The sequence below is a fragment of the Platichthys flesus genome, chromosome 1, assembly GCF_949316205.1.
Source record: "Platichthys flesus chromosome 1, fPlaFle2.1, whole genome shotgun sequence".
NCBI classification, from domain to species: domain Eukaryota; kingdom Metazoa; phylum Chordata; class Actinopteri; order Pleuronectiformes; family Pleuronectidae; genus Platichthys; species Platichthys flesus.
This window is the reverse complement of record NC_084945.1, coordinates 23,233,395-23,261,197: the sequence shown is the minus strand read 5'-3', so window position 1 is coordinate 23,261,197 and position 27,803 is coordinate 23,233,395. Positions and strand designations below refer to the sequence as shown.

At 40.6% G+C, this 27,803-nt stretch overlaps 2 protein-coding genes across 3 annotated transcripts in view; one reads left to right on the top strand and one right to left on the bottom strand.

Moving 5' to 3' along the window:
- LOC133954775 (thrombospondin type-1 domain-containing protein 4-like) overlaps positions 1–8,291 on the top strand; it is a 44,218-nt gene extending 35,927 nt beyond the window's left edge. For both annotated transcript variants that reach the window (XM_062389261.1, XM_062389268.1), the window contains 10 exons: positions 253–428; positions 614–710; positions 1,410–1,607; positions 2,067–2,196; positions 2,612–2,816; positions 3,122–3,295; positions 4,367–4,540; positions 4,691–4,870; positions 5,952–6,096; positions 6,397–8,291. In XM_062389261.1, the coding sequence (XP_062245245.1) occupies positions 253–428; positions 614–710; positions 1,410–1,607; positions 2,067–2,196; positions 2,612–2,816; positions 3,122–3,295; positions 4,367–4,540; positions 4,691–4,870; positions 5,952–6,096; positions 6,397–6,539 (1,622 nt within the window). In that variant the 3' untranslated portion in view covers positions 6,540–8,291. The remainder of the gene's footprint in view (positions 1–252; positions 429–613; positions 711–1,409; positions 1,608–2,066; positions 2,197–2,611; positions 2,817–3,121; positions 3,296–4,366; positions 4,541–4,690; positions 4,871–5,951; positions 6,097–6,396) is intronic.
- A 4,494-nt stretch (positions 8,292–12,785) lies between these two features.
- On the bottom strand, positions 12,786–27,595 carry pepd (peptidase D). The gene is made up of 15 exons (XM_062389250.1): positions 27,521–27,595; positions 25,665–25,848; positions 24,812–24,939; positions 24,004–24,067; positions 22,910–22,957; positions 20,645–20,706; positions 20,225–20,269; positions 18,782–18,857; positions 18,021–18,067; positions 17,472–17,540; positions 16,869–16,946; positions 15,155–15,303; positions 14,633–14,817; positions 14,010–14,201; positions 12,786–13,930 (listed from the first exon to the last, which is right to left on the bottom strand). Exons 1-15 carry the CDS (start codon positions 27,535–27,537, stop codon positions 13,802–13,804), a joined length of 1,473 nt encoding a protein of 490 aa, XP_062245234.1. The 5' UTR covers positions 27,538–27,595; the 3' UTR covers positions 12,786–13,801.
- Between the last annotated feature and the right edge of the window lie 208 nt (positions 27,596–27,803).

The following is a 27,803-nucleotide window of genomic DNA, read 5'->3' as shown; positions in this document are numbered from 1 at the left end:
GATTTTCTCGTTTATAAAAGGCATCGCTTTGAAAGAGCACGTGAGAGCGTTTATTCACTTAGCTATAATTACTTTTCTTCGGGTGGAGAAAGTCGGTGTAAGACTTTATTTTTTTTTTTGTTCTTACCACACTTTTCATTATGTCGTAATGGTTTACATTAAACGATAATTATGTAGAAGAGGCTGTGGGGGTATTTTCCTCCTCAGGGCTGTCGGTGGTGATTGTGCGGTTGTTCTCTCCGTCTCCTGCAGCTCTCCGAAGCCGATCGGGCCGATCCATCATCAATGGAAACTGGGCTATTGACCGACCAGGGAAATATGAAGGAGGGGGGACCATGTTCACCTACCGGAGACCCAATGAAATCAGTAGCACGGCCGGGGAGTCCTTCCTCGCTGAAGGGCCCACCAATGAGATCCTGGACGTTTATGTGAGTGGCCAATCAGTTTGGACTTATTGTAGTGACACTCTCCTTTCATTCATACTAAAACTCACATGCTGGGCCAGGAAAAATATGACCTTTAGAGCAGGTATCACATTTTGTGTGAGAAAATATTTGAAGGTCAAAAGTATTATTTTAGGATCGTTGACTGAGTCTCCTCTACTTTCTTTCAGATGATTTTCCAGCAGCTGAACCCTGGTGTTCATTATGAATACATTATCCCCTCAGAGGAAACTGCCGGCCCTCAGCAACCAGACCACAGACCTGAAGGTAAACGAGAACCACTCTCTACCACCACCCTGTTTATTACTTTAGCTTTTTTTCTCATTACATTTTATAAACACAGTGATTAATCAAGACAAGAAGAAATAACCCTAAAGTTACCCTACCCAGGTAAAGAAGTAGAAGTGGTCTGAAATGCATTGAAATTGACTTACATTTGTATCTCTGACATCCTTACTTGAAATGCACCTTAAAATACCTACTATATACTTTTAATACTTTTGTATTAAATATATGCTACACACTGCTTTTGAGAAATATACAAAAACATTGGCAAATTTTTCCTAAATTCTAATTTATTTACTGAAATAATGTTTTATCCAAGTTTCAAGACATGATTCATAATTCAACTGTTATTTTGTTAAAACACATGTATGCCATAATGCTTAAATGTCTACTGCAACACATTTAAAATATTTATGTGAGGATCATGTGCCAGTTTTTAAGCTCTATTTTAAAATTTGTATATATTTATTTTACTAAAACAACTTTATCACTCACACTTAAATGCAATTAAGCAGTCATTCATGCATTCATACAAACTTCTATTGTATAATCAATATAATCATGTTGGTAATTGTGCCTTAGTATAGATTATAAAAATTTAAAAAATACTACTTTTTCTTCTTTATCCATCCTGTTACCAACTTGACTGATAATATCTCATGTCCTGTGTTCACGTCTCAGAGAACACTGTGAATGGTCAGGGAGGATACGACCATCACAGCAACACCCACCAGGAAAACGTTGACGCAGCCGGTGGAGGGAGGTATACTCCCCGTCTCCCTGACAACCAGGTACCAGCCGTACAGCCACCTAGGCGAGAGAGAGACTACAACTGGAAACTGAGTGGTGCTACAGAGTGCAGCGCCACCTGTGGTAAAGGTAGGGGAACACAACACAACACTTAAGTTTTTTAGGTGAAGACATCCCGAGTTGTTTACAATTTTAATGAAAATGCCCCAATGTCACATTATTATCACACTATTATACTAGTATATAATGGGCATATCATATTTATGTACTAAATAAAAAAGTATCAAGAATCAATGCTTACTAAACTCTTTATTTCTGAATTTATTTATTACTGCCAACTCGCTGTGCCTATAAACACAGCTAGTCTTCCTGGGGTCCAACATACACACATTAAATAAACATTTTAAACCAGACAATAATCATTTGAAATTATACAACAATACACCAAGGCAATCACATGAGAGCTGAAATAAGCAGTTGTTCTTTTACTGACGCCTTGACCTCTATTCTTGATGTACATGATGTTAATTGGTTGTTCTGTCTGTTCCAGAGTCTTCATTGAAATATCTGCTCTGTGTAACTTTTCAGGATTCAGATACTCCGTCTTTCAATGTGTCCACCGGCTGAACCATGTCCAGGGGTCAGATGCTTTGTGTGACAGCAGCAGCAGACCAAGTCCACAGGAAGAGGCCTGCAACCTGCAGCCCTGTCCAGCATTGTGAGAGACCACACGCCTCTGATTTCACCCTCATGCACATCACGGAAAACTGCAAAATTGAAGACTTTCTAAAGTTGACCTAATATAGTATACAGGCACTACTGCTGATCAGCCCTTTTTGAAAACTGAAAATGAGTTTGAAAATGTTTTCAACATCATCTCTGCTGCAACTGTAAAATGGTAGAATTAAATTTTTTAATTAAAAATAAAAAAATATTTAAAGTTAAATTTAGCATCCCTAGCTTCGAATGATTGTACTCGAAACAAATTATCCCTCAAAATTATTGTATTCATTTGTGGAAACAAAATCAGTTTCTCACACTTCATGCTCAAAGGGAATCAGAACACATCTCCAAACGAAAAAAAAACATAAACAACAGCTAATAGCAGGCTCCTGTGATTTCCTCCTGAGCAGCTGGGATATTGGAGAGTGGTCTGAGTGCAGCAAGACCTGCGGCCTGGGGATGCAGCACCGACAGGTCCTGTGTCGCCAGGTGTACGCCAACCGCACCCTCAACGTCCACACCAGCCGCTGCCGACACCTGGAGCGGCCAGAAACAGCCAGCACCTGCCAGCTGAAGATCTGCAGTGAGTGGCAGATCCGCTCCGAGTGGACGGCCGTGAGTGCAGCAGTCAATCACCAAGTGATTCAGTCAGAATGTTACAACAACACGTATTTCTACAGAAAGCAAAAGGCATCACTCTTATGATGCAAGCTGTATTTATACAGTTTGTGTCTTTAAATGTTTTATCTCTGACATCAGGGACATAACTTCTGTTTTTGTTACTTTTGGTGATGCTCCCATCCTTTTTACTTTGACGCTGTGTCAGCATGTTTCCAAAGGTGATGAAAGAAAAACACAATGTTTCCAGTTGTGCGTTCCTCCACACTTCAGCATTTACCATGTGCCCTCTGTCTCTGTAGTGCTCTGTGCCGTGTGGGCTGGGTCAAAGGTCGCGGGAGGTACGCTGTGTCAGCAACGTGGGCGACTTTGTTCCAGATGAGGAGTGCAACATGAATCTGCGGCCCGTCGATGCAGAGAACTGTGACATGGGAGCCTGTGCCAAGAGCTGGTTTTACACTGATTGGGGGAATAAGGTGGGTGTTAGAAGTCAGTGTGAGACACAGCAACCTTCATTCATCACTATCAACAGAGGGAGTCATTGTACAGGTCTGTCTTCATACGTCAAGCAGCTGCTCTCGATAAGCAGATTCTAAAAAGATCTTTTAATAAGGATTTTGACAGCTAGACAAACCTGGACAAGGCTTCTCTTGTCTGCGCTGATGATGGTAACACGTGATGATCCTCTCCTGCTGCCAACAGTTTCTCTTTTGGGTGTAGCTCTTATCTATGATGACATGACAGCTCTCTTAAATTGAGGCCAAAGCATCTTGATCGCCCCCTGGAGGCTGGGGCTGCAGTAAGGGTTATGAATCCCGTTTTCTCCATGTTGGTGGATAGGACATTGGCCGAACTAAAAGACGAAATGGAAAAGTGTCAATTGGAAAATATTCAACTAAGTGCTTAGAAATGGAGGAGTAGGGATTTCTTCAACACACAGAATATTCGAATAATTAACTATAGAAGACACTGTACATGTTTTCATTTTTTGCTGAAGTCAGATGGCTGCAGAGACATGATTATCTGGTATGTTACTGCAGAGTAGGAAGAATTAAGGAGATAACAGGATAGGACATAGAAATGAAAACATCTCTGTGGTCTACAGTTATCATTCCACTCCCCTGCACAGCAATATCATAATACATCATTACTGTCAAAACGGCTCTTCAGATTTTAAGCATATGAACCATGTAAAAAATATATAAAATCCCGAAAGTTAGGCATGACACCCCATTACAATGATAAAAACTAGAATGAGGTAAAATCAGGGAATGTGGTACGTATTTAAGTTTTGATTTGAAGGAAGCCATTGATTCAGCCGGCTGTATTTACGCAGGAACGCTGTTCCTGAGCCTCTTTTTGCAAATCTCTGTCAACCTCAGTCTTCAGCCGAGAATCTGGAATAATTAAAACGCCCCGGTAACATGTATGTTTTCATTTTGAAACCCTTTTAACCCTAACCCTTCATTTTGTGGTTTTGGCCTTTCTAGCCTCATCTATTGATCACTGAACACAATGAAATGTAAATTTGAATGTTCACTCCACAGTGCTCTGCTGAATGTGGGATGGGTGTAAGGTCGAGAGGAGTCCTCTGCCTGAACAACCAAGTCAGCAGCCTTCCTCTGGAGGGGTGTGGCAGTCATCGCCCCGCCGACTCTCAGGTCTGCAACAACGGCCCCTGTGAGAATCGCATAGAGTGGTTCACAGGCCCCTGGAGCCAGGTATGAAGACGACAGGAAGTCACGCTGGGCTTAACAGAAAGTTGTCTGGAGTTACTAAAGACAGGGGATTTTACAGAGACTTTACATCGACTCTGTCTCTCTTTTGCAATGCTTAATTAAATCCTTATGGTCTTGTTGTATGTGACCCAGTGCTCTGCAGAGTGTGGTGCAGGCAGCCAGCAGAGGTCAGTGGTGTGTCTGATGAGGTCAGATGAAGGATTCAACGTCATGCCACCGTACGAGTGCTCCTCTCTGGATCGACCCCTCAGTCAGCAGAGCTGCAACCTCAAGGACTGTGGAGCAAAGTGGTACCACACTGACTGGAGTGCTGTGAGTACGACTTCAGACTATCTCTCCTTTTAAACAAAGCATGTGTTTCTTACTCCTCACTACTCTGAACAGGTGATTCAAGATACAGGATAGCTCCTGTAGTTTAAAACCTCTGTAGATGATTGAATGCTGTGTTTACTGGTATGTGGTTTTGTACACTTGACCATGACTGTGTGATATCTGGTGCAGTTGGACTGGATTTAAGGAGAATGTTGGGATTGTGCTTCACTGAGTGTCATTCTAGTTTGATTTTTAGCAGGATTACGCAAAACTGAACCGGGTATGATCATAATCCCTGAATTGTTTTACACATACTTTCAACTTGGTTGCTGACTTTCAAAATAAAATTTATTTCTTAAAAGAATCATTTATTTATCTTGATGAAAAATAGATTTTTATATGTGTGTTTAATTTGGTGCAGATCCAAATAAAAATCTTGATTCACTGAGTTTTAATATGGTTTCATGAGGGGACTGTTGGGCCTTATTGGATGTATGTGCTCCACTGAGAGATATTCTAGTTTTGTGCTTTGGTTGAATTTATTGTGCAAAATATTAATTTTCTTCACAACCTATCGTGAAAAGTATCACTTTTTTAAAGAAAAGGATAAACATTGGTCCCTCATCTCTAAATGCCAGAATTTAAAGCTTCTTGACAGGTTCATATTTCATTTTCCTCCATGAAAATCAAATAAGTGTCAATAACAATAATTATCAACAACAATCACATTTAATATATAATAAACTCTGCTCATGTGCTTCATCAGATCAGATTTAATTAACAGCTACGAAACAGCCAACAACTGTTTCTACACTATTAGTAGTGCCCTGAAGTACATTCCCCCATCAAACCAGTGACAAGAGCAAAAATAAAATATTCTAATCTGTCATGAGAAAAATTGTTTATAGGATCCCATCAATCAGTAAGGAGCTAATTGAGAAAATAAGTTTTCAGTCCCTTTTAAAGGTTTGGATATCGACATTCATCATGTTTGCACAATAGCAGCAGTTTTAGCACTGGACTAAATTCAGGTTGGAGCTTTTATTAACCTGTGCGCTGTCGCCAACTCCTGTTGTTCCAGTGTTCAAAATCATGTGAGGGTGGTTACCGTGTGCGGGAGGTGCGCTGCCTGTCTGACAACATGCTCTCCAGTGAGGGCTGTGATGAGCTGCAGAGACCAGCAGAGAAGGAGGACTGCAACCCAGAGGCCTGCTTACCCAGCATAGGTCAGTCATGTTAGCTGGAGTATTACTCACCGGGATGAATGCATTCCTATTGCTTTGTATCATCATTTGAAAGATTACTGTTGCCAGCTGAGAATCTCCAGGAATACGTTTGTGTTCCATCTTTCTCGCCCAGGGAAATCCTGAACTGAAGTTGTACCTCGAGCAAACCTCAAACTGTGTCCAACAGTAGAAGCTCTAGCAGCACTGGGGAGCTATGAATGTTTAGAACTCTCCCATCCCATGTTTCCATGTGTTTTCTTTGAATGAGCGTCAGACAGTATTTTCTTCTCTTTGTTTCAGATGAGAACTGCATGGACAAATACTTCAACTGCAACGTGGTGGTCCAGGCTCGCCTCTGCGTGTACGATTACTACAAGACGACGTGCTGCGCTTCGTGCTCACGTGTGGCCCACAGACAGATGATTCACCGGGGCCGCAGCTAGCCCTTTCTTTTTCTACCAGGGTCCCTCAGCTCCATGTTGGGGGCAGACTCTAAACCCGCCACAGGCGATCTGGTCCGGTGCTATCCCAGGAAGTGGACCGGCCGGACCTTGCCTAAAATGGACATTTGTTTTCTTTTGCCAAGGATGGAAAGTGAAGAAGGAACATTTCTGCTGGCTCTATTTGGAGACAGCTGCTTGGAGGAAGGCAGAGAGCTAAGAATAGTGGAGGGCAGGGATCCTGTCAGTGGATTAACTGAGCCCTGATGGGGTGAGAGAGATCAGTACCAAACTGAGAAACTGACAAAAATGTATTTATGGATTATAACAACTTTCTTTTTTTGTTTCATGGAAAGCAGTTTGCAGCTGACTGAAGTGGATTACCTATGAAGAGGAGAGCATGTGTAACAAGTTTAACATGGACTATGTGTAGACTGTTTATGCTCTTTACTCCATAATGCTCAGATTTATGGCACAACGTCATATGAAGTTGGTCCAGTTTCACCTATAATCAACTATTTAACTTTGTTGACCAAAGATATGTAATATCTTACTGTGCATCCACGGTGCTGATCCTCTACACAGAATGGATCCACAAGGAAAAAAATATCAGTTTGAATTCTTTGTGGCCCAGATGTCGTTCTGATACCTTGAGCAATCTGCAGACCACTCCCTGCACAGCCCTGAGGTGCTGCAGCCTTTGTAATATGTTTGTATATATGTATGTATGTATGGTGAAGTGAATCCGACAGTCCTTACAGCAGCTGAAGAGTGAAAAAGCCCTCTTTATTTATTTGTGTGGCTCCCTGGGGAGGACACTGGTTTCTCGGCCACCAGTTGGCCCTTATTGGATGTGTGGATAAAAAAACTTTTTCCGGTCCTCCACCAATCACAGCCCTTGAACTGAATGTAGGCATTCCACAGCCTGTTTGATGGTAGAAGCAGATGGTCAGAAATCCTAATGCATTTCCTGGAGCGGTAAAAACAAACTGTACTTAGTATATATATATATAATTTTTTCTTTTTGTTCCCGTGGGATATGATCATCCCACCATCACCAATCATAACTACATAGAATTATCCATAGAATATGATTAATATTTGATTGCAGAGATTAATCATGGAAGGATTTTACAGCTGGTATGGCAGGTTATATATGAGGTTTACATTCACAGTAAATTGTTTTTTATGGGACAATATTCTGACCGAATTCCTCTTTCCACAGTTCCACACTAAACCAGCACCCCGTACCTCTCGAGGGTTCAGCCTTTGTTGTGTTCTAGCTGTTATCATTTCCCTCCAAGCATCAACTTACCTCTGATCCATAAGTACTGTATGTATCTATGTTTAAGTTAAACTATCAAGAAGAGTGGAACTAAAATAACACACGACTGGAACAATTAAACATTAGAATTTGCCTTTTTTTATATTTTATTGCAAGTGTTAAGCAGTTGATGTATTGTTCTTGAGATTCTTTTAAATAAACAGTTTTACTAATTATTTGTTAACTCAACGGCAGTTTGTCTTCGTGTGACTCAGTTAGAAGTCCCATTGGTTGAGGGGGAGGTGAGGTATTTGATTGAAGTCATCCTCCTAGAGGACAAAGATAGTATGACAACAAACACCTGCACAGCATAGGTTGCACTTCCTGTAATGATGATATATTATATTTCATTTGTACATGTCTTTCTTTCTGCTTCACAGACTCACATATAACCCAACGAAATCAACTGACTGGTCAAAGGTTTGTGGGAATAAAGGAGACTATAGTACACACTGTGTTTATTCTCGTCCTTCATAGATTTAAAATGTACAACTCTGCAATGACTTGGTGTAAAAGCTGTTAAGAAAATCAAACAATCACCAGTAAGATCATTAGTATCAATGCAGTTTGATCTATGATCTAAATGGATGAATAAACTTTAAATTAATTAAAATTCGAATAGGGTCACAGTGTAAATTAAAAGGACGCTTCATACTCTACTATATGTCATAAAGAACAACCACCAGAGCAAAGAACTACACTGACATTAATATTAATTGACAACTAACATGCAGAAACAAGATTCTTTGTTTAATTAAATTATATCCAGAATTAAATAAATTTGTTACAATCAATATAAATGAGATTCAAATGACTAAAAGGAAATTCACATCAATTTAGCACACCCACTCATTCTGTCAAAGGAAGCTTCACTGCCCTCTGGATTCTGTCAGATATGCATAAAAAGAATTAAAAAAAACACGGTGAATTAAATGAGTTCATCTGGAAACTGAAAATCTAGTCTGGACGCAATCTGTCACAATCACCTAATATAATAACAAGAACTTAATTGTATATGTTGTATTCAGAGGAACCTGCAGTGCTGGCCTACCCAGAGGATTCCACTAATGAATGATAGGACCTCAATGCAGTGAAAAGAGCAACATACCAGTGTTATTCCCCATCTATGGAGACTCAGACAGGGAGAAATTGAGAGCCAGAGACAACAAGCACCAATCTGCGCTGCAGAGTAAATGTCACTCTAGTGAGCTGGCACCGTGGCATTTCTGGAATAACTGCTGTGAATAAAATTATTGAATATTTTTTCCTCCATGAATGCAATGACAACATCCCGTATTTCATTATAATGAGAAATATTCTCGAACACGATGACTTTGTGTCTCATAATAACGATTGAGATAATAAATATGATTTAAGCTTTCAGGACGTTTAGGAATAAAAAGGTTTCTGTCAATGGTTCCATAACTGTCAGGCTCCAAAAATTCCACTGGAAGAAAAACGATCAGCTGTGAATTATTATAGTCAGAATAAAGAAAGCAGCATGACGGCCTATACCAGATTATTATGTGAGAGAAACAAATCGTTAAAGTGTTCTTTGAAGTAGGTTCATATTCAGTCACTTTCTCTAACTCAGCTGGAAGGTGGAGATTAACAGAATTTTTTTTTAGTTATCAATTATTTTATTTTATCATGACCAGTATTTTAGGGGAATACATGTGTTTATATAAGGCTTAGAGGGGATCCTAACCCCCAGGATGTGTTGTCCAATCCTTTTTTGCAATGATTAAAGTTGGTTTGTATGTAAATAAGATTTAAAAAACTAGTCGACAGAAGTAGAAGGATGTTGTATGTGTCAGGGAAGAATTTGTAAAAGTAATAAATCAGACATGGTTAGTGGACTGATATTTGAGTGTGTGAAGATCTGAATAAAAATGGAAATCTAGTTAATCTATATATGGTTTCATGAGACGATTCATGGGCCATTCTAGTTATTTTGGCATTTGACTTACATATAGGATCAGATACATACAGTACATACCAATGTAATGAGTCAACCAGAATCAACTCTAGCTGCCTGAAAATAAGTTCTGTCTCTCTTCTCTCTTCATCACAAAAATATACAGCAGCTGCACTGTAACTAACACGAGTTGAACTATTTCATGTCCCTAATCCATCCTGACTCCTCCTGCAGATGTCCTACATCTAATACACTGCTCATGTGATTACTGCAGTTCTGTGTAAATTGGCATCACTGAAATGCCAATTTACACAGAGAGTGTGTGAATTGGCATCACTAAAGACACATTTCATATTACATGTCATTTTTTTTTCATATCTCTCACTTTTGGCCAGAGATTTCTTGCTTTTTAATAATTTACTTTTTCTCTTCAAAGAACTTCTATTGAGACTGCAGTGAGAAATATTCCGAGGTTTACATGCAAACATGTAAAACATGTGAGCAAATGAATGAGTATCATCTGCCTACTTGGCACCGACAGGAGACACATTGTGTGTACAGTGCCTTGCATAAGTATTCACCCCCCTTGGACTTTTTCCCATTATGTACTGTTACTAACTGGAATTCAAATAGACTTAAATAAACTTTTTCCCGTTTGATCAACAAAACATACATAGTACTTTGGAGGTGCACAATAAATTTTATTGTGACACAAACAATAATGAGAACAAAAAAGAAGACATCTGTTGGGTGCATAAGTATTCACCCCCCTGTGTCAATACTTGGTAGAACCCCCTTTCGCTGCAATTACAGCTGCAAGTCTTTTGGGGTATGTCTACCAGCTTTGCACATCTAGAGATGGAAAGGTTTGTCCATTCTTCTTGGCAAAAAAGATGAAGCTCAGTCAGATTGGATGGAGACCGTCTGTGAACCGCAATCCTCAAGTCTTGCCATAGATTCTCTATTGGATTGAAGTCTGGGCTTTGACTGGGCCATTTTAAGACATTAACATTCTTTAATCCAAACCATTCCTTTGTAGCTCTGGCTGTATGTTTAGGGTCATTGTCCTGCTGGAAGATGAACCTCCGCCCCAGTCTCAAGTCTTTTGCAGACTGCATCAGATTTTCTTCAAGGAGTTCCCTGTATTTGGCTCCATCCATCTTTCCCTCTATTCTGACCAGTTTCCCTATACCTGCTGAAGAGAAGCATCCCTACAGCATGACGCTACCACCACCATGTTTCACTGTTGGGATGGTGTGCTCAGGGTGATGGGCAGTGTTGGGTTTTCGCCACACATTTTGCATTGAGGCCAAAAAGTTCATTTTGGTCTCATCTGACCAGAGCACCTTCTTCCACATGTTTGCTGTGTCTCCCACATGGCTTCTGGCAAACTCCAAACAGGATTTTTTATGGATCCCTTTCAACAATGGCTTTCTTCTTGCCACTCTTCCTTAAAGGCCAGATTTTTGGAGAAGACGACTAATAGTTGTCCTGTGGACAGATTCTCCCACCTAAGCTGTGGATCTCTGCAACTCCTCCAGAGTAACCATGGGCCTCCTGGTTGCTTCTCTGATAAATTTTCTCCTTGTCCGACTCTTCAGTTTGGGTGGACGGCCTCCTCTTGGTAGGTTTGCGGTTGTGCCCTATTCTTTCCATTTTCTTATGATGGATTTTATGTTGCTCAGAGAGATGTTCAAAGCTCTGGATATTTTTTTATAACCTAACCCTGCTTCATATTTCTCCACAACTTTATCCCTGACCCTTTTTGGTGAGCTCCTTGGTCTTCATGATGCTGTTTGTTCAGAAATGATCTCCAACAAACTCTGAGTCCGTCACAGAACAGGTGTATTTATACCGAGATTAAATTGCAGACAGGTGGACCCTATTTACTAATTATGTGACTTGCAAATGTGACTTGTGAATGCAATTGGTCGCACCAGATCTTTGTTAGGGGTTTCACAGTAAAGGAGGTGAATACATATGCACTCAACACTTTTCAGATTTTTATTGTAAATAATTGTGAAATCCATGTAATATTTCCCCCCACTTCCAAATGATGCACTATTTTGTGTTGGTCCATTACATAAACTCACGATGAAATACATTTTAATCTGTGGTTATACCATGACAAAATGTAGAAAAGTCCAAAGGGGCAGTGCAAGGCAGTGTATGTAGCATGTGTAGGTATCCTTGACCTTTAAGGTGTGAAAACCTCACTAAGCCTGACTAAGAAAGCATGAAGTACTCAGATTGACCACTTTGTAATCCGGACATCTTGGTTACAAATCTTGGTCTCTGGCCTGGGGTTGTACTGATAAGACACAAAACACATCTAATTCAGTCCACACTCCACTAAAGATTAAACTCTAACCTCAGTGTTTTATGGCTCAGTGATTTCTGCCTCCTTCACAGAGTTTGCAGGTGTGTCAGTAAAGACACAGTAAGTGGAGTATGGTGTCGGTACTGTACCTGCAAATGATGCTCTCTGTGACTCTGACAGCGTAGATATGAGTTAACACAGGAGGTAGCCACACTAATGGATGGAACAATACAGGGAGGACTCTTTGTTGTGTTTTCCAATCTGATATCCCGACCGTTATCTCCTGTCGTTTTCTTTCCCAAAGAGGACTCAATTTACTTGTTCTCCTTCCTCTGGCAGCTCTTTTTTTATATACAGGCACCAAACTCAGAATTTCTAACACATAACTCTAACTTGTAAACAGTTCAATTCAGAAGTTTCTGAGAGTAAAAGTAGTAAAGCTTTTATAGGTCACAGGTTTTATCCCTCAGATTCATATTATTTTCACCGTGGTGGCATATGGTGGCCCTTGATATTTTAATAGTATTCTCGTCCCTGCTTCTCAATAACACAAATAGAAATAATGAATGTTATTTCTCTATTATTGTTGCTCTGCTCCACACCTATTTCGAGTGACTTCCCTTCCCCACATGTGAGGGGTCCAGTAGTAGTTTGTGTGATTTTTATCAAATAATCTGCTGCACAAAGTTGCAAATTAAAATGTTTAATTTGACATCTCAAATCAATGTTTACAAAGAAGCACAGAGTAAGAATTATTAAAAAAGACATTCTTTCCCTTTCACTTTTCATTCTGTTTCTGGGTACAGATCATATAACCGAGGAGGAAAAGCTAAACATGGCACTTCTGAAGGTGAGGATTTGTTCTGGCTAAGTATAAGCGTGAGTAGCGTAATCACTACCATCTGACATCAGAAGACTTGCCAAAGAGCAGCAGTTAAAGCTTTGCATGAAAGGTCAATCTGCTCTTATTCAACTATTTAGCCTGGCTGCAAAGGATGATATAAAAAGTGAAATGGCCCTGATAGGAAAAAGGTTCCTACCACTGCCTTAAAGTGACCATTGAAAAAAATCTACATTATAAAGATACAATATGAAAGTTCATGTTTTTGCTTGTTAGAAATCTTGTCATGTGTTGATTTTATTTCTTAAAGGGCTACATGTAAGTTTTTGAATTGGCATCTAAACAGCTGAATTTATTTCCCCCTCAAATGTTACACAATGGATGTACAAGGTTTTGCTTGTGTAAGTGTGGCAACTCAATTGGATTGAAATGTTTCTCATGTGGCTGTTACAAAGTGGCTGCAATGTTCGGGAGGGTCAGGATATGTGTCATTCAACTGCCATGTAATGTTACTAGCACTTCTATCAAGGTTTCATTACAATTGTTGAATGTTCTTACAACTTGTCTGGCTTTGCTATCACCTCTTGATGTATGGTGATTTTGTATCAAAAAGAATGGGTAGCTGGGAATATCTTTCGGCGACATTATACACAAAAAGTCTTTCGACATAACATCAAACATTTCTTCAAATTCTGTTGATAATTGCACTTCATTTTCTACTGTTTTAAACCAAAACACTTACTTATAGTACCTTTAATTATAAGCTTGATTGTGTTTGTTATGCAAGTGAGATATGAGAGTAATAACTTGTTTCATTGACCAGCTCAGATGTTATGAGCAATGTCATTCAGAGCCATTCACTTCAGACGACGGGGCTGAAGCTTTTTTCAGGGTCGGCCATGAAAGCCTCGATCTCCTCCACAGTGCGAGGGACGCAGGTCAGCAGCTCCATACCAGTTGCTGTCACTGCTATGTCATCCTCAATGCGAACCTGCACACAGTAGTGACACAGCAGTTAATTACACATGTTAGAACTACACAACCAAATAAACCTGTGGTTGCAGACTGACCCCTCCAAAGCCTCTGAATCGAGCCAGCACTTGGTTGTTGATGAAGCAGCTCTGGGCGGGATTGGCCAGGGCCTGGTCCAGCAGGTGGTTGATGAAGTATATGCCGGGCTCCACGGTGAGGACCATCCTCTCCTGCACCAGACGGCCCATTCGAAGACTCCTCAGTCCAGGCTCATCGATGCGCTCAACCCCCTGAGAGGCAGAACAATTTGTCACACCCAAGCTAGATAGATATAGGAAATACGTGACTGTTAAACAGTATTGAGCCTTGTATTTATACAACTGTATTTGCATTCTGGATGGACTGAGGAGCACAGGCACAGTTCCAGGAAACCGTTGAGTTTTTAGCTTAGACTTTCCGATAATTTCTTCAAACCATCACACAGAGATAAAGAGAAGAAGCAAATACTAGTTCATACTGGGATTTGAGGTCTTATGTATTCCCCTCTCCCTCAACCTGTATCAGTTGCTACAGCTTGGCCTCCCTCTGTTCCTCTCTCACCTCTGTATCGAGAACTATTTTATTGATGACACATGAATAAAGGAGAAACAGGAGTGTGTTTTTTCCTGTGTCCACTGGATGGTTGTTATGTGTGGCAATGTCAAGTATCTTCCGTCCTCACCTCAGGGTAGCCTCCAACGTCGTGCACATCAATGCCCAGCAGGTGTCCCAGTCCGTGGGGCATGAAGATGGAGCCTAGGAAGACCTTCATCATGTCCTCCACACTGCCATTCAGGATGCCAATCTTCACCAGCTCCTCCAGGTGAACCCGGTCAGCCAGACGGTGCATGTCAGTCCACTTTACACCTTCAACACAAATAGCTTGGTTAATAAAGAACACAAATGTGTTTAATCATAAAGTTGATATTTTAAGCCCAAAAGTTTTTCAAAATATAGCTATGAATCTAGATACTTGCTAGATGAAAATAACTTCGTAAAGTTATTACTACTGAGTAATTAATCAAGTCAAATACCACCACAGCGGTTATTATATGACCAACAACAAAAATATGAAATTCATGATTGGCATTTGCAGTTAACTCTGCGCTAGTAGTAATTACTGTATGAGGGCAAAAGATTAATGTCAACTTCTCAACACTTCTTTGTTGGTTAGTAATGTGTTGAACTGAAAACAGATGATGACCTGGTTTGATGGCAGCCATGACAGTTTTGGAGGACTTGAGGACGGCCTCGTAGATAGCCCTCTGGTCTGGAGTGAACTTGCCGTTGGCTGGGAAGGAGCAAGTGATGTCTGATGAGTAGCAGTAGTACTCTCCACCCATGTCAAACAAACTGGGGACAAATGATCAGATAAATTATATTTGACATATACATCAGAAGTACTTTTGGTTTGTGTCTAAAATGTTTTTTTAGTATGTTTAAAGTGTAAATAATATCCAGAGACTACCACACCACTGACGATTACAACTTTAGCAGAACAGTAACAATGCCAGTGTACTGAAGAATATCTTTCATTCTAATCAGGTCCGCAGTTAGGAAAGAAAATACCTACTCCCTCTTTTATACATAAAGAGAGGCGGTGGTCTAGTGGCAGAAACTTGGACTATGGGCAGAGAAGGTCTCTGGTTCGTCTCTGGTTCGACTCCACGGAGAGACAACAAAAAGACGAACCTGGATTGATCTGTCCAAAAATCCAAGAGTCTCCCTACCCTGTCTAGTGCCCCTGAGCAAGGCACCTTACTCCCCAAACATCTGCTCCCCTTGCGCCGTACATGGTCGCTCACTGCTCTGTGTGTCCTGCACCAGATGGGTTAAAAGCAGAGGTTAAATTTCCCTACCTGCATGAGTGTGCCTTTGCATGTCTGTGCATGTGTTTGGGAATAATAAATGTATCTTAATCTGCATCCTAATCTTTAATCCAGCATCTTAAGAGCAAAGATAAAAGATGTTTCCTAAAAACCAACATTCTGCTGGTGGTGTCCACCTCTGTCCCTGCTATCATGCTGGCTACATTATGAATTATGATCTCCCTGCTCACTATTCCTTGCCCAAGACGCTCTAGCATGGCTCCCACCATGAGGGGCATGTGCCCCCCGATTTTGCAAGTTTTTTCCCCAGGCAGAAAATCAGCAGGGAGCAGATGATGATGCCAGCTGGGTAGAGGTGATGGCTTTGAACACCCCCTTCCCAGTCTGGAGGGTGAAAGCTATCCATGGCAAGAGACCTCTGACTCAGCCTCCAATGCTGGCTCCTCTCCCAGATATTCCCTCTTTTCACTGGAAGAGATGGAGTATGAATGGGGATGTTGTTCCACTGCAACTCCTGCCTACCAGTAACCTGCCAGCCTTTAGGGCACTGCTGTGATAAACTGACAGTGGTCAGCAGGACGGTGTCTGGTCCTGGAAAGCTCAAGGCACCAGTCGCCAACTTGGTCCCTATCACCAGAGTGCAAGTTGACACAGAGCCTTATTTTCCATCTGTTCATTTCCTGGAGCACGGCCTGACGGCCCTTCTGCTCCCTGGGTTGACCTTTTTGACCGATGTCCACTTAGTCTTAAATCTCCCAGTGTTCAAGTCATCACCTTAGCGACCAGTGTGCTGCTTAATAGAACTGGCTCGCCTCACTGGAGGGTCCACAAGAGAGCAAATAGAAGCTGAATCCCATTCTTGCCCAGATGTTGTGGGCCAGGATCAGAGAAAATAAAAAATGGGTCGTCTTTTTTGTGGGCAGATATCAGATTACTCAGGTCTTACGTCCGGTAGATGTGAACCTGATTATGGCTTGAAAACTCAATAGTGACAGCTCTTAGATGGGATCATAAAATCTTGGGTTACTTTATGTAGCCAAGGATCTACAAACTGATGGAGGTAAAAGAAAAATTAAGGAAGCTACTCACCACATGTCTCCATCCATGATTAACTTGTCATTGGGAGCCCCAGCATGGCCGTAGTGGAGAACGGAGGAATTATGGCCCCTGGGGTAAAAAAGACATAGGTTACATATAACCACATATGAAAAACATTACACTACAAGGTGGTTATTGTGTTGAATGAAAAATTGTTTTCATAGAAGCTGTGAATTATTTAAAGGGTGTATTTCAGGACAGCATCCTCCTTCAAATATATTAATTTGTACAGGGAAGTAGTTTGCATACTCGACCACTAATCACTCTGAGATGCTCATTACACATGGCCTTAAATACAAAAGGTCAGAGCGTGATTAGGAACGTCTCAAAATTCTTCATCCATAGTGATGCTGCTCGCTGGCTGTAACCAAACAACTGAGAGATAAGGGATGTGTTGTTTCAACAAACAAACATTTCTTCTGGTCGGCAGGGTTACACACTGCCGCTTCCTCTGCATCCTAAACTCTGATTGTGTTCAAGGCTTTGTAAGTGCCATACAGAATGTGATACTGTCAACATCTAACCTTAATTCCACCTGTTATTCCAGTGGGCACTAAAGTAGGTCAGACATAAAGTTGGTATAAAAGCACATACGTTCCACAGATACAGGTGTAGGAGGTGTGACGCATCCCTCCTTTAGTGTAGCAGTAGTGCTGGAACAGGCTGAAAAAAAGAAACAAAAAGTCAGCTTTACATTTTCAGCCGTATTAAATAATTCATTCTAGACTCATTTTAAATCATCACACGGTTAAGTACATCAAAAGCCATTATTCTTTTATTGTGCACATTGCACTTTTGTCCGTCCTGGGAGAGGGATCCCTCACATCTGGCTCTCTGAGGCTTCTAACTTAGTTTTCCCTTACTCTTGTTGAGGGTCAAGGACAGAGGATATCCCAACTTGTTAAAGCCCTATGAGACAAATTGTGATTTGTGAATATGGGCTATATGAATACAATTTGATTGATTAATAAGAGCCCTGAAATTTGATTCTCTGCTCAATGAGTCGTTGTTTTTGTTCTATACCTATAACCCATATTAAAGCACAATGGACACCTGATATGGCTGTTAGATTGCTGTGTAACAGAAATGCTAGAGAAACTCTAACTGTAAAAAAACTCTGGACTGTGATAAAATTCCACTTACCTCTCCATTTCATATTCTTTCTGTCCAGGTTTTACATTCTTCATGATCTACAGTGGAAACATGTTGAAATATGTGGTTACCGAACTACTGGATACATAACTTACTGATCTAAGTGCTCCAGTGTGGCCCTGGCGGCACAGTGGCTCAAAATGCTTAACCCTCTGTTAAACAGTTTGCAATGTTGATTACTTGCTGTTCACTTGAACTTTATATAGAAATGGTATTGGCATTAATGCAATCTAAGTAGGTGCATTTTTGTTATAACCAAATTCATTTTCTGGTCAGTGAGGGCGCCTGCAAGCAGATGCTGATTAGAGAGAGCACAACATGTCATATCTGAAAAACTACCAAAATTAGAGACTTTGGGGAATTATGGGTAAAAACATACAACATAAAAACATCTGATCACATTGGTGAGCAGTAGAATTAGTGAATCATCACTAAAGATCATTAAATGATCTCAGAGACATAACACTGTGAGGTGAACTGCTGCTTCAATGTTACGGTTTATTGGTCAAAGGCTATCTGTGTTAACCACTGGGCTCAAAGCTACCGCAGAAGTTAAAATCAATAGCATTTAAGCAGTTTACGACTCAGAGGATCCTGATGCTCTAAACTAAATTAGCCGCTTGACACACTGTGATACTTTAGCTTTTTAATTTCAAGCACAGAACTTTACATTTCTTTGTTTTCATCATTTAATTTTTTTTAAATTAAAAAATACTATTGTGAGTGTCCTGTCTTACAAAGAAGGATCTCACCATTTTGTGGGCTTCACTGGAAATCCTGTTGGTGTAGCGGAGGACCTCCAGCTCCATATCGTTCTTAATGAGACGGCTGCAGAAACAGACGGAAACATGAAGTCAGAATTCATTCAACTCTCACATTAAGCTCAGGGAATGCAGTATCTGTACTGTGATGGCTGAAAGTCCTCCATCCATCATCTAGACCACTTATCCTGTAAGGGTCACAGGGAGGCTTGAGCCAATCCCAGCTGACATTTGGCGAGAGGCGGGGTACGCCCTGGACAGGTCGCCAGCCCATCACAGGGCTGACACACAGAGACAATCAAACACATTCACATCTCTGGGCAAATTAATTAATTGGATGTGGCTGAAGACATTTATGAAATTCCTGTAATGTCCACTGGTAATAAAGTAGCTTTGAAATATTTTTCAATATTTCCTGGATTGAGATTTCTATCCAGTTGATAGATAGTCTCATTTACAAATCTCTGGAGATGCACCCAAAGAAATGATTATTACGAATGAACTCATGTAGATATTCATTAATGAAATATGTAAGTGAATTAAAGACCATTTCAGCGGTGTAAGCATATATAATTGTATTTCCATTGCATTACCAAGGAGCTAAGTCTTGATCCCATGCTGTGATCTTGACCTTTGATGAAAATCAATAGTACAGGTCCCTAACCAAGTTTAACGGCGTAGCATTGTTTATAAAATTGTACCAGCTTTGATTTAAATCTTGGCTCTAAGACCATTTGATTTATTTGGGTTAGAAAAATGGTAGTTGACTAGAAATTAAGAGCACACTTAAAAGTATTAAGGATTTCTACAACAATAGAAGCAAGTAAATAACACAAGGCAGCGGTAACAAAGAATAACACTAATGAAAGTGAAATAAAAAAATAGCCCATTAAAAAAAAAAAAGAGAACCATGCGAGCTGTGGAGAGAGGAGGGGGCGAAGGGGTTCAATCAAGTCCTTCTCCTCAGGAGGTGTGCCTGAACAGCATTACTCCTCATTTCAGAAAATGTCAATTCATCTGGAGGCTGCAAACTCTAATGCCAAGGACGAGCAGGCAAGCACGAAGTCCATTACAGCTGTGTAGACCGACCTCTCACTCTTAGAGGGAAAAAAGCCCCTGTTTCTGATTACACACACACACACACACACACACACACACACACACACACACACACACACACACACACACACACACACACACACACACACACACACACACACACACACACACACACACACACACACACACACACACACACACACACACACACACGCACACGCACACGCACACGCACACGCGCACACGCACACGCACGCACGCACACGACAATCTGACAGAGCAGCCATAATCACAGATGGTTGTGTATTCAATCAGAATCTGACTGAAAAATGTGACTTGGTCAATAAAATTATAAAACAAATTCTAATTACTTACCATTCCACAATGACTGGGTGTAAGAGAGTGTTGTTCACTTGGAACCTGATTAACAAGAAACAGTACAATTATAGATATATAATGCATTCTGATGCTAATGGTTATTTTTACTTTGATAATAAGAACAGAGACTTATCAAAGCAGTAAAGGTCAGAGTGTGGAGGGCATAAAATAATGAAATATATTCAGTTAAAAGACAAAAGATGAAAGACTAGTGTGAAGGACAACAGTATCATTACATGAATTGATAACTCACAAACAAAAACAAAGGCAGCTTAATTACATTACTGTGTGTTCAGAAATAGGTTAATCTGCAGCAGTGTGCATAAGAGTCCTCTGTATCCTTGGTAGTTAAAGACCCCCTCCACAGTAAATGAAAATACAATGATGTTCATGCAAATTGATGCCAAATAAACATACCCACTAATTCCTTCAAAGGAGGCTTCACGGCAGGTGCTCCCACTATCTGTATTCTTTCCTCGCTGCATGGAAAGAAAAACAAACAAAATCACCACCGACTGCATTTAAACCCAGAAACAGAGCTTGAGGACTCATCATCATCATCTCAGAGAGCTTGAGGCTGGTTTATATTCATGATGATCATCTACTCTGTTTTGGAAAGAGAAGTTTTCATGAATTATTACACTGCATCTTTAGCAGCTAATCAATAGAAGATATTTTTGTCGCTATCAAACAGTAAACTAACAAATATGATGAATAATTTAGCTGGCTGTTAAAATTAAGTAAGAGGATATGGGGTGAAGCACATTAAACTGAAGCTTTCACAGGCTTCCATTCCTAAAGACGATTCTTTAAAATACTATCACACACCTACTCGATTAGTTGATTTCGTGATCAGTCATCTGATTTCTACTAAATTTATCTAACTTTCCTTTCCTCCCCTAAATCCTGGAAGGAGCTGTAGCTGCCCAACTCCATCAGCTCCGGACATGAGCTCTATTAACCCTTTCAATCCACCTTCAGAACCCACTACAGCACAAAGTGCCCTCATCATCAATGACCTCTTCATCGCTGCCGATTCTGGTCACATTAGAACCCTCTCCACTCGACACACAGTCTGCTGCAGCAGTCTCCTCAACTGTGCATCCAGATATCTTGTTCACAGTGGTGCTGCCTTTTACTTGTTCACTCGGAACTCTCCAACAGGAAACAGTTTGTTACCATTGTGGGCTACAAGCTCACTACATCTTCAGTCCACAATAGCGTATCCCAGATCTGTGTGCTTGGACTCTTCACCATCTGCATGCTCCCCCTTGGTCAGATTATACACCACCATGGTCTAAACTTCGACTTCTATACTGAAGGGACACAGCTTTATTTCAACACCAAACACAATTAAGTCCTGATCCTTTACAAAACCCTCCTCCTCACAAATAAAGTCCTCCATGCCCTGAGCCCCCAGTGCCTGTCTGACCTTGTATACTCCATCCTGAAACCTACTGTCCTCAGGTTTGGGTCTATTTACCAAACCCCATTCTAGCCTGCGCCCCTATTGTTAAAGGACAGGGGTTTTCAACTGGTTTTGTCCCAGGGACCACCATTCTGACTAGAAAGTAATCCGCGGCCCATTGATGTGCCTACGCGCGCGCATGCCTACGTGTGTGTGTGTGTGTGTGTGTGCGTGCAGGCAAGTGGATAGAAGGAAGTTTTAAAATTCGATTTACCATGTTGGTTTTATTTAAAAACCTCAAACAAATCTACAAAAATGTGTAAAAAACTAAAAACTGTTGATTTTCAGTGCTTAAGAATTGAAAACAAAATTTAAATTTAATTTGTAGTTGTACTGCATCTCAGAACCATATATATGTCAATATATAACGTTCATGACTTAAATGTACAGACATGTAGCTGATATGTTGAGAGAACGTTAAAGTAACGGTGATCAATAACAATCAACATAAACAGGGGCTACAACTGAAGAGGGTAGATGACGAAGTAATGCAGAATATGTAACAAATGATAATCATACAATATCCCACAAACAATTGAGGCCTACTTAAGTTTAACCTCATGATCACCAGCAGCAAATCCCAGCTACTGCGTGAGTAGTACTTCTGTGTGTGTGTGTCTAGAGCTCTCCTAAGAAATTGTTTCTCAACCAGCGAACGTGGTAAAGTTGACTGTTATTGCATTTATTGTTTTGGCTATTATGCCAATTTATTTTTCTTATTACAAAGTATTTGTTTTTCGCTCTTTTGTTTTATTTAATATTTTCATTATTAATTCTGCCCTTTAGGGTCTTCTTTTTGGGAAAATAAAAATTCCCATCATGCAAACTGCATCTGCAAGACCTCCTGAGAGTTTTTCTACCTAGCTCAACCAAATCAAAGCAAATTTTGTGGCCCCCCTGCAATGCCGTCGAGGACCACCAGGGGGCCGCGGACCCCTGGTTGAAAACCCCTGTTATAGGATATTCAGTGAGGGAGCCCCCAACCTCTGAAACTCTCTCTCAAAAAAGATCTGAAATGCCCTCATGAAGGGTTTTGACCTCTAATTTTCATTATCCACAACGAGCATTGATATGATTATTTTCTGTCCTTGATTTGGTTTAGTATTACTCTCGTTTTCCCAACTCTTTGCATATATATATATATATATATATATCAAAGTTATTACTTATATTATATGACTAGCTGTAATCAGGTAAGAATGAGTGATGCATACCAGTGTTAGGAGCACTGCTGGTGTCAGCTTGTTCAGGACATCAACAATCTGAAGGGAAACAGGGAAGAAGTGATTAGTTGACTGAGAACCACGGTAGAGCAGCAAAAACAACAAACATCATCCCTCTTCTACTCTCAGGCAGCAGAATAAAGGTCACTCTGGCAGACGCCATTGTGGTGAGATGGTCCCTCTGGTTCTCTGCAGCACGCTGACTCCTCTGCTTGAAGCCTAAATGTCAAGATTCCTAACAAAAGACACCGTGGTTATCCTGGAGGATTGTTTTGATTTATTAAAAGGGATAGTTCACCCAAAATTCACTCATTATCTTCTCACCACTATGCCGATGGAGGGGTGGGTAAGTCCACAAAACACTTTTGGAGTCTCATAGGTAAACAGTGTTGCAGCAAACTCCAATACAATGGTGACAGGGATACAGGATCTGTTAACTCCATCTCAACATGTGATTAATTAGTACGTCTAACAGCTCAGGCAGGTAGGGAAATGTAAAAATATGAATGGATGAGTCATCAACAGGTCACAGTGTAAATATAGAAGTGATTAGTGCGCCAGTAGAAGCTGTGATATTATAATCTGAATATAATGATTTGATTTGTTAACATGCAAGTTTCCATAATAGCTCCAAACTCTCAGAATAAGCAATTATTGATGAATTGTTCCAATAAATTAATTTTCAAGATGGAGGTGCATGTGCTCTGGGTGAGCTCACCTACTACCACATTCACTGATGCTATGAACTGCCCCCCAGGGCTTTTACATCACAATGTCCAAAACATCGAATCAAATGCAAACAGGCCTCTATCTTCACATTTCAATGTTCATCTCTACTTTAATGCTTGTGAATTACAGGTTTAGAGTTGCAATTCAAAATGATGCAGGTCCAGTGTTTTTGCTGCCACTGATCATTTTCTCAGACAAGAGGAGAAGAGAGAACGACTTTCACCTTTATAACAGTCTGTGAATTCACTGATGTCATTTCCTGTAACTTCATAGCTCGGTGACATTACATCAAGGTCCAGTTACTGCACATGAAAAAGGTCACACACCCACAAAGAGACACACACAAAAAGACTTACATCACAGGTGTATTGCACCTCATCAACAGCGTACTTCTCCTTGAAGTGCTCTTTAGTAAAGATCCTGTCAAAAGAGTCAAAACACACGAGTGGAAAAGTTTAGGGAATATTAACAGTGCATAGGCAATATATCCAAATGAAAATTAAATGCCAATAATTCTTGATATTATTTTTTGCCCAGACTTCGGAGGACAAAACTGAGGGAGAAAGTAAAACTAAAGATGAACTCAGCACATGAAAGTGCTGATCAAGTAACTCCTGACTGAAAGGGGCTTTTTATACAGACAACAATAAATATGAGGTTTATAAATGAAGGATAAGCAAACATGTCACACGGTTGAGAGTCTTCAGGTTATTTCCACATCTTTGTGTCCTGTTTTTTTATTGCTCAATATTTACACAACGTGTATTTATCTAAAACCTGAATTCACAAATGATTAAAATGTTACTTGATCTTGTTGCTAAATTCTATATCAAATTGAACTTTTCTTGTTAATCAACGATCTATGTCATTTGTTTTTAACTTTGGGCATTTTGCAAGACGATGAATCATTTCAAGCAATAAGTAAATCTAAAAGTAAATATCACTCAGTTGATTTGAGCCCTGAGTATGTGCAAAAAAGTGCAGTTAGTGTAGTCATGACAAATTAATTAAAGAAATTTTGGCTTCATTTTAGATGAACTAAAATAAGCCTGATCTAGCTGTGAAGCAAATGACTGCATCAACCCTGGCGAGCTCCCAGCTATACAGTCGCTGGTGTAGTTTGTTGGCCATGTACACAGCTCTGCAAGGATTGGTTGGACTCACTCTCCCATCCAGGTGGCATAGCTGTCAGGCAGTTTGGGAACGAAAAGGATGGATTTCCCAGAGTCCACATCAATGGCCCCGTAACAGTCAGCCTCAGTTACTCCAAAGGCCCAGTGGAAGAAGGACTCCTGCAGCAGGGGAACCATCAGTTGGAAATTAGAATAGCCAGCTAAAGCAGGGTGTCAGCTTATTCTGGTCAGGAAATAACTGCTTCCTCTGTAGGGTGGCTCTCTCATAGTTTAGACACAGAGAGGAAATCAGAGCTTTCCCTAGTACTGGTTGACAATGAAACAGTGCAGTTGGGTGTTTTATTATATGAGTTTGAGTTAGTGATAAAGTTATTTTGATCATATAGGTACATTTTACAACCAGTAGTCTCCAGGCAGACTTGGGCACATGACTGGTAGATCCTGCTTTAGCCGTGCATGTTAGAGTGACAAGCATATCGGAAGAAACCCCTCGCCTCACTGTGCATCAATTGTGGATGATAGAGAACTGTGGTTATGTTCAAAAAGGCAAACCCACACCCCAGGAACAACCACCACCATAGAAACACATGAAGAATGTCAAACACATGAAGAATGTCGAATGTCGAAATATCGAATTTACTCTGATTGCCCAGACAGAGTACCCCCCTCATAAGACTGGCTGCTTCAGGCTACTTCAGAAAACACAGGAAAGTAAAGATATCACAATAAATATTAAAGAAAAAATGTACACATAAACACCAGGACAGGCTGATGGGAAATGAATTCACTTATTCAGTGGCTTGGGACCAACGTGGTTCATGGATGGAATATTAATTACAAGACCTTGCCCCCACACCCCAGCCTTAGTTTTCAATATTACCTACCTGTCTGAAAAGGACGTCTGTGTCAGTGCAGTACCTCTGGGTCTGCTCTCCACCCTGCAGCACCACCACTGACTTTGGCACCAATCCGTCTGTAGCTCTCAGCCCTCTGCACAGTCCTCGTCGGTTCTCTGCAAAAAGGGCAGCAGACACCCTCAGGGTGTCTTTACCCAGCCAGAAGACAGGTCTGAGAGGACAGGGAGACAGGGAGACAGGGGATTGGGTGACAGAGTCATTAGAGAGACTGGGCTTTTGGTCTACATTAGGATTTATGCCATAGATTATTTACATGAGACTGCATGGCAAATGTGAATTAGACTTACAAATCAGAGAATTGGACAACTGGATAGTTATAACTGTTAAACTTTAAAGCAAGTTCATGTGATGGTCACTACGAGTATTAGCTGAACGCAAAAGTGACATTTCTTGATTTGAATTAGTAAATAAACCAGGAGCTAAATCCAATCATGAAGGAGAAAAACATTGTCAGGGTTTGGTGAGAAAAAAAACGGTTGAACCTTGTTTGATTGTAAATTATTTGACTCGATTGAGTCAAATGATGTGGACACTGACCCCAACAAAGTGATAAAAAGAGATAAACAGCCAAAGGTACTTATATGTCATATACAACCAGATATCTGTGCCCTTTTTTCCCCAACTTCACTTTAGTAAATACTTTCTCTCTCTACACAATACAAATCCTCGTAATCAATATCACAGGGGCTGCAGTGATAACTGACATTGTATTACTAGTTCCATCTGGAGGGAATCCTCAGGATTTGGTCAGTAGGTTTGAGCCATGTCACAGCTCTGCCTTCAGACTGACTTCAGACACTGAGGCAGAACCATCAGCAGCCTTGGACTGAGAGCTGTTGGTTATAAATCTAAGTCTCTAGTTGTGCTTTTATTGATAAGATAAAAAAAGACATCATATCTGATCCACCGTATCAAAGGTTAATCTACAACCTCACAGTATTACATGGCTCATGAGTTTACGAGTGTAACTGTGAGGATTAGCCACAGTGAAGAGGTGTGTCAGTGAGGTCTCTATAAAACTAGGTTAATGTTTGTCTCTGCTGTTGTGCTGGATTGCATAACGCTGTGATTTGTGGTTCTATGAGCTCCAATCTCTGCAACCTGAGAAACACACATATCTGACAGAGGTCGTCTTATGTCTGCTGATATTTTTTACCTTTAATCACATCAGAATATGATGCAACTTAACCCTAAACATCTGTGTCCGCTGTGTTGTGATGGCAAGAATGTAAATGTTGTTCTAATGAGGCTCTAAATACTTAACACAATATTACACTTTTTAAGGTGAAGGCATGAAGATTATAACCAGTCTCAAAAACAAATATATATATATAAATATCGAATTAACTAGAAATAAACAAGCCATATCACAGTGGTCCGGGGTCTGATATAGATATTGATATTCTCCGTAATTATATTCTTTAAATATCACATTTCCAGCAGCTTCGGGTTCATACACCAGTTTAAAAATAGGAAATCTGAGGTAAACAAAATGTTTGGGCATCAAACATTTAACTGAGAGCTGGTTCCATTCGGTCTAACAAAGTACAAGTTCAGCACATCAGAGTGACCTAGTCAATATGCTGCTGTCAGTTTCACGGTCCATTTGTCTGACAGATGTGTTATTACCAGGCAAGTTGAAATCTGAAAATTACCCACATTTCCCTCAGGATCAATAAAGTATCTATTACCGATCTATCTGTCGGTCTGTCAGTCACGTGTTAGTGTTGATGTGATCTGACAGCGGAAATGTCAAACGACTCAAATCAGACTTAATCATAATTTTGCAGTGGAAGCGAGTGGAGGCAGAGGAGTGAACTCACTGTGCAGCTGCAGCCATGTTGATTCCGGGTCTGAACTGTCACGTGCTGACACAACTCACGTGGGTTTTGTTCGTGCTGTGACGCTGATCAGCTGACGGGGCGTCGTGCTGCGTTTATGTAACATGGGAAATTACACTTCAAACGAGAAGTAGTATTTTAACTGTATGTAAAGAAACTGAGTCGTGAGGCTTTTCTCGGATTGATTTCGCAAAGGCACACACACACACACACACACACACACACACACACACACACACACACACACACACACACACACACACAC

Bases quoted from the DNA above. Each gene is read 5' to 3' on its own strand.
- pepd (XM_062389250.1), bottom strand. The intron at 20,707-22,909 runs GTATGCATCACT...CTTTCCATGCAG, and splicing joins CAGCAGTGCTCCTAACACTG to CGAGGAAAGAATACAGATAG. The intron at 15,304-16,868 runs GTGAGTAGCTTC...ATTTGTCCCCAG, and splicing joins ATCATGGATGGAGACATGTG to TTTGTTTGACATGGGTGGAG.